This window comes from Gasterosteus aculeatus, chromosome X (genome assembly GCF_964276395.1).
Source record: "Gasterosteus aculeatus chromosome X, fGasAcu3.hap1.1, whole genome shotgun sequence".
Classification (NCBI taxonomy): Eukaryota; Metazoa; Chordata; class Actinopteri; order Perciformes; family Gasterosteidae; genus Gasterosteus; species Gasterosteus aculeatus.
The window spans coordinates 3,525,118-3,538,315 of NC_135698.1; the positions used below are offsets into that span (position 1 = coordinate 3,525,118).

Here is a 13,198-nt window from a genome sequence, read left to right on the forward strand (position 1 = left end):
AGTATAATGGCCTTGAACACCTGTATTCCTTTTGTATTTCAGGTTGATGAGGATTATGGCGTCGACTGGGAAGGACCACATACTCCCTGTGCATCTTTTGTCAGTGTTCCTGAGATCCAGCTCCTGCGCCCGTTCAGTGAACATGAACTTGCAAGCCTACCAAACTGTAAAGTTCCTTTCAGTAAAGCATTGGCAGTTTACATTAAAAATGTTCAGACACTCAAAGGCATGTTAAACCCAGAACCTTAGGTCAAGCACAGTTTCATCATGAAAACTACATCTACATTGCTATTTTTCAGTTTTTGAGGGTTTGAGTTTTGAGCCAAAAGCGATCTCGGTGCACCAAGTGTTATCTCCAGTACATTACATTCTGGTATACTGTACATAAAAAGGAGGCAATGTTCATTAACGTGCTTTTATTTGTTCAAAAAAGTGAAATATCTTTGCCTGGTTCATTGCATGTCTCAGATTGTCTTCTCATTTACAGTTTGGTCGACAGAAAACTTTTAAAAACTCTGCAAAGAAGTTCCATAGCCATGGTGGAGTTTAGCAAATCAAGCAAAACAAAGATTAGTTTTAAAAGCAGAATATACAACAGATTAGTTTAAAAACTGCACTGCACTTTTTTGATTGGAGCACATCTAGCTGTGCCAACATTTATTGTGAACCTGAGTGTGACTGAACTAGACCAAGAAATGGAACCGTAATGGTCTGTGATAAAATCCCCACCCCTCCCATGAACATGATTGAAAAAGATCTGGTTTTGTTTAAGTAACTTTGGACATTGAGTCCATCCTAAATAAGACCAAAGCCTGTGTCAGTGGAGTTGAGGCAAGCTTGAATGTCACTAGCAAAAGCTCCGTAGTCATTGTAGTGTGCAGGAAGTGTTTCAAAACATGGGAAAGTCACTGCTGACCACTTCCAGCGTTAGTTCACTGGCCAAGAGATCCCATCCTGTCCAGAATTGGAGGAGTACAGGTGTTCCCTGTATAAAATGCAGTAGAATTTTTACATTTGTAGAAGTGCTGAGCAATAACTTTATGAAAGTCACCATTGCTCAACACAAACCAAAAACATGTTTGGCCACAACATACCTAAATTTATGTGCAAACTGGAGAAGGGTCAGCACTTTTGAGAGGAAGAACCTGTTGAGTCCTTCTCTGACAGCTGCATCCCCTTTGGAAAGAAGTTACATATTTTGAGTAAATTATATGGAAAAATATTTTTATATTTTCCAACATTGACACAGCAGTACCTTTCAATTTACAATTGAGAGGGCTAGCCCACTCTGTCTTCGGAGCCTTGTAGGTCGAGATTAAAGATCTTTCCTGGTCTTCTGCTGAGTCCCGCAGGTCCATTCTTAGCAGGATGGCTTTTTTGTTCTCGTTTTCAGAAAGTAATTTTGACTTGTATAGCTTTGCAGCTTTCTCTGCATCTGGTTAAGACTTCCAATCTACAGTAAAGATACAATTATAACACAAATTGGATTAAAATGCTGAACGGCAGAGAAGTTAATAACTTTTGCATTCTCCCTAGCAGTGAATTTCCTTCACCTAAATCTAACTGCACTTTCACGGCTTCACTGAAGCTACAGGACCAGGACTGCTTCTCTGTCCTAGTTTCACTGATGCTACAAGGTTACTCATCTGTCCTAGGTTCAATGATGCTACAAGATGGCTCCTCTGTCCTGCTTGAAGTATTTACTGCTTGCTCACTCTGAGTGTAAACAGAAGAAGCTGCAGCAACAGTGGGCAAACAGCGAAGAGTTTACAGAGATTAACACAAATAATCTTAAAGCAACATGGATGTTTGTAAGGACATTTGAATATGACTTTGGCATGAATTTAAGTCCCTATACGGCCAATAGCATCTTTTTAAAGAATAGACTGGATATTAAACTTTTTAAATATATGTACAACAGAAGAAGGGACTAACAATTGGGACTTTTAGAAGATAAAAGTAATTTCTGTAATACTTACAATATAAGTAATATAACTTACACGTACTTGAATATTGACACCAAAGTCATATTCAGTCAAAGGTTTCTGACAAGACTACCATGTTGTACATATGTATTATGTTCCACTGAAACCTGTATGGTTTAAATGAGTAAGAAAAAATGTTTCACAACAATTATAACACATAAACAAACACACCCTGGACACGTGGCAATATGATTTCTCATTTGGTTTAAAGGGAAATCCTTGTCACAGGTTAAGCATCTGGTCAGCGGCCCTTGGTGTTGCATGGATTTTGGGATCTACATAAAACAATGACATCAAAGATCATTAATCACTTAAGCGTTTTGTCCTGATGGCAGCATTTTTTTTTTTAGGTTTTGCAATGGAATAGTATTTCTGCTATGCAAAGTTTTTCTTCTGGTAGCTGACAGTTAAATGATGCTCAACCTAAAATCTCACCCTACATGCTTCAGCCCTCCCTTCATCCAGAGCAAGGGCCAGGCCAAGTACAATACCTTGTGCCTACATTGTTACCTCTGCAGGTATTCCGTATCACATCAATCAACCTAAGCTGAAATTTTTCTTTTTCAAGTTTTAGGCTGGGATGAAATTCGGAGCGGATTGAAAAACAAATCAATCAACTGACCAGAGAACATCAGCCCTAAATCCAATGACATACTTACACATTCACAAAAAATACGATTTTGCAATGGCCTGATGTAAATCATGGCCTATCCAATGCCAGTTGCAGGATTGGAGAGGTATCGGACAGTGTATCCTTCATCTAGGTTTGGGATTGGGGTTAAATCTCTGCTCCGTTTTGTCCCTGAAATCCTGAGTAGTTGAAACCCCCCCTGTTTGTAACTGTGGAAAGACTTCCTCAATTTTGTCACAGAAACTTTTATGATCTTCCTCTCTTACTACATACCACACACATAATAGAAAAGGGGGAAGAGAAGAAAATAGCTATTATTTTAACATTCATATTCATAAATTCTCAAAACAATGTTAAAGGGTACCGTTTTTTTCAACCCTATTCCCCATGTTTTGTGTCTAAGTGCCTGATAGGAACAACAATCTTTGACATTGGTACAGTATTAAGCAAGATGGCTGCAGTCAGCAGCGGAGAAACAAGCTACAATGCAAGTTAATAGGACAATTGTCCACTTTGTATTTACCTTCACAAAAGTGCTTGTTTTGCCGCTGACAGACTCAGATTGATATTGTAAATGTCTGACAAAAAAGGATCCTACTCTTTAACAGAAAGGTCAACCTTCTTAAGAATCCTTTTCATGATGTTGTCAGAGACTTAGAATACTAATCTGAACATGTCAATGGGAATACAAGCACTTTTGTGAGGGTAAATACAACTGGACCAATGTCAAAGATTGTTGTTCCCATTAGACACAAACACATAGGAACATAGGGTATAGGTTGGAAAAAAATGGTAGTTACCCTTTAACTGCCTGATGAAACACAATCCGTTTCTCTCCCAGTCCAGCAGCTGTTAATTCCATTTTGGCATTTTTTGCAGGAACTTGGTCCCCCATATGGCCATTCAGGCAAAAGAAATTGTGCGTATACGTCGTCCAACACAATCTTTTAGCTGGAGGTGCCGTTCATGTTGTAGGTCTTGCTGGCCTATCACTGTAAGGAGCAAAAAGTATCACCACTTCAGCTTAAAAATGTGAAAAAGAAAACATAGGATTAAGGAGACAGTCTGTAAATACAGTAGCATGCTAGGCACACAAAGACAAAGCTTTTTCATTTAATATATGATGATCTTATAGAACATGATGCTTTGCTATACACAAAATTACCCAACAGTATGTACAGAAGTTAACATAAGCACAACCTTAAACATCTTATTTTATAAATGCAAAATACACATGAATGCAGCAAGAATATTCATCCCGAAATATTAGATATTAGATAAGATAACACTAACTGGGAACATTTAAATGTACAAGCAATGCTTTTAGCTGCCTATTTAACATTAGCTGATGATACTTGCAAACTTTTATTCAAGTAATGCTTGAATAAATGCTTTACTTTTGGAGAAGTATCACAGTGTAGAATTAGCACCTTTACTGCAGTAATATTGCAGGATCTGAATACTTCTTTCCCCACTGCTAGAAATTTCGTGTAACGCTAACATTAGTTTATCTTTGGTTGTGAGATCAGCGTTTGCAACTCATACTGTAACAATGTTATATCAAAACCTAGACTTTCAAACATCAATATGTGATTTATTAATATGTATTTGTGTCTAAATGACATAAAGCATATTTTCCTATTCTATTTTGCCTGGAAACGCTCGCGTCTCGCGTGAAAAATAGACGTCAGATTTATTTCAGGCAAAAGTGGATCTGTACCGTTATCAGCCTGAGGGGTTCTGACCCGTTTTAAATAGTCTATAACGTCATACAGACACGTAGAAAAAACACACAAAGTTACTTGATTTAAACAGGCCGAGTAACGTGACGTTTACTATGCAGCCGCAAATGAGCTTGCTGAAAGTGTCTTGGATATCATTAATATTACTGGGAAAATCCTTAGCGCAAGCTAATAGCATAACGTTGTATAAAATGACTTTACTGTTTTTTCTGACAGTACCACTTTCACCTGCCGTTAAACTGTGCCGGGGAAACACAAGCAATCTCGGCGTCACTCGTGAAAATGGTAATAGCTAGCTGGTTGAAGTAACGTTAGCTCGCTATGTTAATGATACCACAATGTTTTGGACGTGTTTCTATTCTCTTCTTCTAACATACCCTTATATTTATAATTGAAATGTGTCAACCACACCCACATTTGACTTAGTACAATACTTCTATACTGAATATCCATGGACATTAAACTAGCTAGGCTAACGCTAATGTTAATTGTGTTAGCTACTTTCACCCTTTAACTTCGACTTTGTTTAACGTTACCTTGGACAGGGGTTCTTGTGCTTGCGGTTCCCACTTCGGCAGCTCTAGGTGGTGTTTGGTTGTAGGTGGTGGTGGTGGTTTCCATCCCATCGAGGCGGTTGGCAGCCGCTCTCAATAAGTCTGAGATACTTTTCTCAGACATGAATGAACCAGTACCTTATTTGCTACTTTCACAGCCCTTTCACTGCCAGCCTTTGTTTGCACACGGCTCTGTTGTCTGTTCTGAATGTTAGATGTAGCCACGCCCCCTGATTTGCATATAAGAATGTGAAATGTAAAACGGCATTATGAAATAAGTCTCTGGAAATGTAAAACGGCATTATGAAATAAAAGTCTCTGCAAATGTAAAACGGCATTAAAAATAAAAGACTCTGGAAATGAAAAGTGGCATTGTGAAATAAAGGTACCATGAAATGAAAAGTGGCATTATGAAATAAAAGACTGTGGAAATGAAAAGTGGCATTATGAAATAAAAGTACCATGAAATGAAAAGTGGATATTTCATGTATTTATTCATTTATTTATGTATTTATTCATTTTTGACTAAAACGGCATTCCATAGTTTTCACACACACACTCACGCCACACGCGTTCATTCCTTTTTAAACTCCCCGACGATAGATGGCGCTAAAGAGCGAATCCGTAAACCTCTTTACCCCAAAGAGTCGCGTTCATTCCTTTTTAAACTCCCCGACGATAGATGGCGCTAAAGAGCGCATCCGTAAACCTCTTTACCCCAAAGAGTCCCAAAGTTGGCAACGGAAGATTTTCAAACTGACAACCGCGGGAGAAACTCAGGAGGAGCAAAGATTAAGGTATGTTAATGACATGTGGTTCAATTTAGTACTCACTCTCTTAAACTTTAAATCTTGAAATATGTAGGGCAAGCAGGTTATGTCAGACCAAGATCATTGGTCAGCTGCCAGTGATGTGCTCATTGTACAAGTACGTTGGTATTGTATTCATATGGACACGTGGTAACAATTTGATCATAGCGTTCTGGTCACTGGTTATTTACAAGGAAGTCAGCAGTTTATAGAGAACGTGGGTGGCCCTTAAAAGGACCGTTTGTGTGTTGGTAACAGAAGTCGGGGTTTATCCTCCGAAGCCGTACAGGGTGCGTCCCTGTCTCTTCAGGGCATAGACCACATCCATGGCGGTCACCGTCTTCCTCTTGGCGTGCTCGGTGTAGGTGACGGCATCGCGGATCACGTTCTCCAGGAAGACCTTCAGCACACCGCGGGTCTCCTCGTAGATCAGACCGGAGATGCGTTTCACTCCGCCGCGGCGAGCCAGACGGCGGATGGCGGGCTTGGTGATTCCCTGGATGTTATCACGGAGGACTTTACGGTGACGCTTGGCACCTCCTTTGCCGAGTCCTTTTCCTCCCTTCCCTCTTCCGCTCATGTTCACTGGTCGGTTTGGTACAAAGATGATGAACACGAGTCAGTTCACAGATATTTAAAGCCAGTCTGAGGACGTGATGGAAGACGAAGGCGGGGCTATAACGTGGTTCTGCAGCGCCTCCTGCTGAACGAATGTCTGTGTTTTGTTGTCTTCTGCAGGACCAAATAAATGCTGTAAAGATCAATATCTGAGTAGACTTTTGTGAATTTTGTGAACGGCAAGTTTTCAAAATTGCTTTTGAATAAAATATCGATGATGATCTTGATTTAACTCAAATCCATCAGCAGATATTCATTTGGAATTATGTTTATTCTTATTCGGTCTGATGATTTGTCGACTGGTTCACTGTAGTAACGTTAATGTAAATCAATCAATGTAAATGTAATGTAAATCAGACAACGGTCTTCTTCGCCAGAATACATACAACTTATTGTACAATGTGTTTAATCACATGTCACTTTGCACTGTGTCTTGACTGAGACAATTTACCAAAATCTAATCAATAGTGACTATTGTCACTATTATCATGAATTGATTATGGTCACGTTAAGGAATGAGTTCTTTACAGAGAGTGAGGTGGCTCTTAAAAGAGCCGTTGTGGTGTTAGTAGGAGCAGACTTTTCAAGCTCGCTCCCCGCGGATGCGACGGGCCAGCTGGATGTCTTTGGGCATGATGGTGACCCTCTTGGCGTGGATGGCGCACAGGTTGGTGTCCTCGAACAGGCCCACCAGGTAAGCCTCGCTGGACTCCTGCAGAGCCATAACAGCGGAGCTCTGGAAGCGCAGGTCGGTCTTGAAGTCCTGAGCGATTTCTCTCACCAGACGCTGGAAGGGCAGCTTGCGGATTAGCAGCTCCGTGGACTTCTGGTAGCGACGGATCTCCCTCAGGGCCACGGTACCGGGCCTGTAACGGTGAGGCTTCTTCACGCCGCCGGTGGCCGGGGCGCTCTTACGGGCGGCCTTGGTGGCCAGCTGCTTCCTTGGGGCTTTGCCTCCGGTGGACTTACGGGCGGTCTGCTTGGTTCGTGCCATGATTCACTGGTATCTCTGGTCGGAAGAAGTATGCAGGTCGGGAGGAGACGCGCTGCTATTTAAGCGGGGACCGGCTGTGGAGCGGTGACGCAGCTTCAGACCTCGGCTCCTGATTGGTGGAGGACTCCTCCTGGAGCTCAGCCGCGCCTCCACAAGAGAGTCTGCAATGCTCATTGGTGGAAATCTATTTCAAACTGTCCGCTGCGGGGCGGATTTCCTTCCTTTTTTGTTGAAAGAGCGAAATGAGTGACTGTCTCTCTCAATGCGTGACACTAGAGAGCCCTCTAGTAGTAAGATAAATACGGGCAAATCTATCACCCCACCACTTGGTGGAAGTGGAGACCCAGATAACAGTGTATTACCTCCATTTCATTTGTTTTACGATGGCTTCTAATATCTGGGAATCCAGTTTGATATTACCTCAAACATATGGTGGAGTTGAATCTGATTCTTATCCTTAAACTGGTTCAATTTGATCTATACAGTTAGAAACATGGCACGAGAAAGACAATATGCTTTGGTTTTGAATCATAAGGATGTTGGTCGTTGTCATTATCAAGTACAATGTTTTTAAACTGGGTGTTACACTGCAAATTCATTCAGCAAAATAAGAGCAAATCAACTTGATTTGTGAAGTATTGGAAGATTATCTAGCTATCTGACATCTTTGAGCTGTATTGTTAGTTTCAGGTTGAGCCCTGAAATGTCACCATGCTGTGGCCCTTCTCAAGCTTGACTAAGCAACAGCCAAACAAATATTTATTTATATACTTACATTTTGCAAAATGGTAATATGAAGAATAACGTAAAACAAGGGTTAATGGGTCAAATGGTTAACGGGTGTTTGAAAGTAAGCTGCAGAGTGATTGGACGAGGACGAGCATCAGGAGGACGAGCATCGGGAGGACGAGCATCGGGAGGACGAGCATCGGGAGGACGAGCATCAGGAGGACGAGCACTAGCCCTCGGTGACTTGCTGCTGCTTGGAGGCATCCTGAGCCCAGTTCACATAGTGGTTCACGCAAATCTGCCTCCCTATGGCAGTTGTGCAAAAAAAACAAAGAAATCCATGGAAACAGTCATACATTCTTCCTTGAAATGTGATCATTATTCACTGTTGTGGTGAGCTCGAGTAACAGAAACCAATGTCCAACATACACAAATGCCTTTACACCACAGCTGCTGTGGGTCTCCATGAAGGAGGCGATTTGTTTGTCCGGCACCCTTCCTGTAAAGTTTTCAAAGCAGAACGACGCAGGTGACATTTGTTATACTAGCTGGGCTGCAAAGACAAGAGAAAACCAGGATTGGTGTCAGAACACATGGAGACACATTTAATCAGGCTGCAACTACATCCATATTTATTACTTTTAATATCACTGGGTAGACATCTAGGAATGTATGTTACAACTATATACTATTCAAAAAAAAGTTTGTATGGTTTTTATGTAATCGTGTGTTCTAGTGAACGCTCTAAATTGCGTACTTTGACTTCACCTACAGTTAGAAAATTCAGTAACCCAAATGCATCTCAAAGAACTTGTTTAAGTCGTGATGGCAAAATAACTGTTTTTCTAAATACATTTTTTTTCTTTGAGGACAGAACAGAAGCGAGTTCAGCAGAGGTAATGGAGAAAAAAAATATTTGATTATATCTTTTCTCTGTTTAATAAAAAACAAACAAATTTCTGCATAGTAAATTAGCTAAATATTTAAGCCATTTGTCATAGACGTTAAATCCCACCGATGACATGTCCACTCTGTCTTTTGAGAGTTTTGGGGTTTTACCTATTTGGGTTATTATTATTATTCTCCCTATTGTATATTAGATATAAATACGCAGCATATCTAAATAGTATTTATTCAGTGTATTCTTATTAAGTGTGATCTAATATATTGGGTTAATTTATATATAATATAAACTTTATAAACTTTTTACTTGAAAGTGACATTAAAAGCAACGGATTTACAATAGAAATGTATGACACCATTAATAAATAAGAATGTAAATTGTTATTAAAATTACCGTTAACAGGATGGAAACCATTGGATAAGAGTCAACACTAAAATGCATTAATTAAATAATGGTTGTAGCTGGTTGTCATCTACGGTCCACTACGATTAGAGAGGTGTCGTTTGTGTTTTGACAACGTTTTATCTCATAATTTAGACCTTTTATCCCCTTTCTTCAGGGCGGAAATGGGCTTCTATAGTTCTGTGAACTCCAGCCAATCCAAAGACGGGGTTTGTTACCAATTAAATGTAGAGACCATGGTGACTGTCTCCGCCCCCTTACTGTCAAAAAGAACAACAGTAGAAAACACCTTCGAGCGCGAGACGGAGATTTGCTCACGGATGTTTGATTTACGCGTGAGCATCAACCTGATTTGGACTCTCGAATTTTGACAGTGATTTGCCGCCATAGTTTAAGGATTCAAGTCTCTTTTGCTTCACTGGCACTAAGAAACGGCAAGAGCTAAAGCAAGCTAGCAATCAAGTTATCTTAAAACAGTAGAATCAACAACACATTTAGCAGACTTGCTTGGTTTAAAGAAAAGATACTTAGTCTTATTTCAGGTCGCCTGGATGTCTGAAGGCCTAATAGTCGAGATGAAGCCTTCAGAGCGATAAAGGAGAAACAAGGAGAGACCAGAGATGCACCAACGCAACTTGTGCCCAAGAGAGGAGCTGTGTCTGTTTGGAGGCTCTTTTGGAAAACCCGACGTAAGTTAGATCAGAAAACGATTTCTTGCAAAGCCTCTGGTGGCAACACTAGCAGCCACAACAAGCTATACCATACCGCACATCCCTACGTCCAGGACCCTGAAGCGAGCTAAAAAGAGCTTAACCGACCCCTCTCACCGCGGACAGAACCTGTTTGTGTCTCTTCCATCTGGCAGGAGGCTGAGGTCCATCAAGACTAAGACCTCCCGCCACACCAACAGTTTCTTCCCATCGGCAGTCGGGCTCATCAACAGAGCCGGTCCCCCACTGACTGACTCTGACATCCCACCGGTCACTCCCTTCAGACCCCACATGCACACACACACTTGTGACGTTCTATTTGCTGGTGCACCTTATTTCTAACTTTTTAAAACTTTATTTTTTAATTTAAATTCCTCTTGCACCACGTTGTCTTGTTATCATTGTCTTATTCTCTGATGTTGTGCACCAACCACCAAGTCAAATTCCTTGCATGTCTGATATAATTTGGTAATAAATGTTCCTGATTCCTGATAATATGAACCATATAGTTTGAGATTAAATTCCTCTCTACTGCCAGTCATTGACTTGAGCTTATTTGAATTTACGTTAAATAGACTGTTTTCAGCAGATGGAACAAAGCTGACGCCAAGTGGAGCTGATTGGCTGTTGCCCTGCGGACACGTAGTAACTATTCACTGTGTAATATCATTAATTACTATTTACTGTGTAACATCGTTGACTACTATTACTATAAGACATGCCAAAAATCTCAGATATTATTAAATGTTCTGTCTGTCCTTTAGCGATTGAAGTAGAACAATTATCAGATGTTGTCGACTAGTTACGTTAACGTGTGAGGTTAATAAAAAAGGGTTGGTTTTACGATGGTGTCTCTTGAGGTTCATCAATTAAGTCTGTGCAGAGCTGAGCCTTTTGCAACGCGACATACAACACAACAAATTATCACTCAAAATAAAGATGAATTATAACAAGTGTGTAAATGAAGTAGGAAATCATAACATTTTCATAGTGTGTGTAAAATACAAGGGACCATCTCAACCTAGGTGTCCACTCTTGCCAAGCATTAATATGAATGAGTAAATGCATATTTTGATTATACAAACCCTACAGGGAAGGAAAACTAAGCTTAACAAACCAAGGTAGTGGGAAATTTGTATCAATGGACCGAATATCTTTTGTGGGTTTTTTTAATGATGTTTTACGGCGATCGTCAACTGCAAATGCAGCTCTGCCCCTCTAAAGAGAGGGGAAGAGCTGTCAACTGATCACCGTCTGGTGGTGAGTCAGGTGAGACCTGGTAAACTCTTCTGCCATCTGCACAAACATTTAATAACTGGGTACATTCTAGATCCAAACAAAAGGGTTTGGTTACATTGGTCAAATTATTCATATGTGCTCTGAAAATTAAAAACAATTTATCGTTTCAAGTTCTGAGATTCGTTAGCTTGTCTTATGGCACTATAGTTGTTGAAAGCAGACTGTGTTGCTGAAATAAAAAATCAGCAAACTAAAAACTTATAACCCAGAAAACTAAGCCCTTAACTATGAAATCAAAAATTGTAATTTAATTAAATTAGTTAAAAAATAAGAATTTACATTCAAACTAAACAATAAAATCAATAAACTGAAAACATTAAACATTAAAAAAAGAAGAAAAAGTTGATGCTGTCACTCCCTCTGGGACATCATCGGAATTGTCACTGACCAGAAGATCTGAGCCAGCGGGCGTAACTGTCATGTCCAGAAAAAGATGTTAGTTAGGTTGTCTCGTGTCCGTCTCGTGAGTTCCTGTTTTATTTTGGAAAATGAACCTTCCCCTTGTTTTTAGGCAACTTTCCCCTTCCTCTTGTGTCGGTGTGATTGTCGCCCCTCCCCTGATTGTCTCCACCTGTGCACTTCCCCTATGTGTGTGTATATATTGTCTGAGTCTCCCTCTGTCCTGTGCCAGTTCGTCTTGTCCCAAGCCACCGTGCCAGCGCTGCGTATGTCCACAGTCTTGCCTCGTTTTTTGTCGACACCTTAATTGAGCCTGCTTTCAGTTTTTGTCTCTAGATCGGTTTTTTCCTCGCCCACGAGTGATTTTTATTTCAGCGGCCATGCCCTGTCCTTTTGTTAATAAACTTTGATTCTTTTTTCGCACCACGTTGTGTGAGTCGTGCATTTGGGTTCCCGTCCACCGTCCGGTCGTGACAGAACGAACTGGCCAGCATGAACCCAGCAGACTCGGATAACCTAAAGGCAGCCATTGGCGCTCAAGGTAACCGCCTTAAGCAGCAGGAGGATCAATTGTCCGCCCTGCAACATGGAGTGGAAGGGCTGGCAAGCGGGCAGGAGGACTTCAAGGCCGCCATGACGACCCAGGTGAATCTCCTATCTAACCAGATTCATCAGATGCTCACCCATCTGAACCAAGCACCATCAGCCTCGCCCGTGCTGGCGGCCGCCGACGCACCACCAGCTCCAGCTCCCCACAGTCAGGCAATTCGCCTTGCCCCACCCGAGAAGTTCTCCGGTGAGTCTAGGGAATGCAAGTCCTTCATAGTTAACTGTGAAATGCACTATGAACAATTGCCCTCAGCCTTCCCCACAGAAAGGTCCAAGGTGGCATTTATGATTTCCCATCTCACGGGGAGAGCGAAAGTATGGGCAACCACGGAATGGTCCAGAGCTTCACCAAGCTGCCAATCACTCGCTCGGTTCACCGAGACATTGAGGAGGGTGTTTGACCCCACGACATCCGGCAGAGAGACAGCCCGGGAGCTGAACACTATCCGCCAAGGTATGGACTCTGTCTCAGACTATGCCATCCGCTTCCGCACACTAGCAGCAGATAGCGGATGGAATGCCACGGCATTGTATGATGCATTCATCTCAGGACTCTCGGATCCCATCCAAGACCTGTTAGTTCCCCTTGATTTGCCTGAGGACCTCGACGCAGTCATCGCATTGGCTGTTAGGACAGACCATCGTTTGAAGACACGAATGCAGGACCGAGGTCTCCCTTCAACAAACTCAAGGGTCGTTTCCCCCCTACCGTCGCCGGTCCAGTGGAGAGCTGTCTCTTCGCGTGATCCAGAGGAGCCCATGCAGCTGGGACAGGCTCGTTTGTCCGCTGAAGAATGACGACGCCGCCTGCAG

The 13,198-nt window shown here is 41.7% G+C and overlaps 1 protein-coding gene across 1 annotated transcript; it reads right to left on the reverse strand.

Annotated features, from left to right (window-relative positions):
* Positions 1 to 5,794: 5,794 nt before the first annotated feature.
* Positions 5,795 to 9,731, reverse strand: LOC120809081 (histone H3). Its single transcript, XM_078082582.1, has one exon. The coding sequence runs from the start codon at positions 7,331 to 7,333 to the stop codon at positions 6,923 to 6,925; it is 411 nt and encodes a 136-aa protein (XP_077938708.1). The 5' UTR covers positions 7,334 to 9,731; the 3' UTR covers positions 5,795 to 6,922.
* Positions 9,732 to 13,198: the final 3,467 nt, after the last annotated feature.

Excerpts from the sequence above, each read along its gene's own strand:
- LOC120809081 (XM_078082582.1), bottom strand. The coding sequence starts at position 7,333 with ATGGCACGAACCAAGCAGACCGCCCGTAAGTCCACCGGAGGCAAAGCC.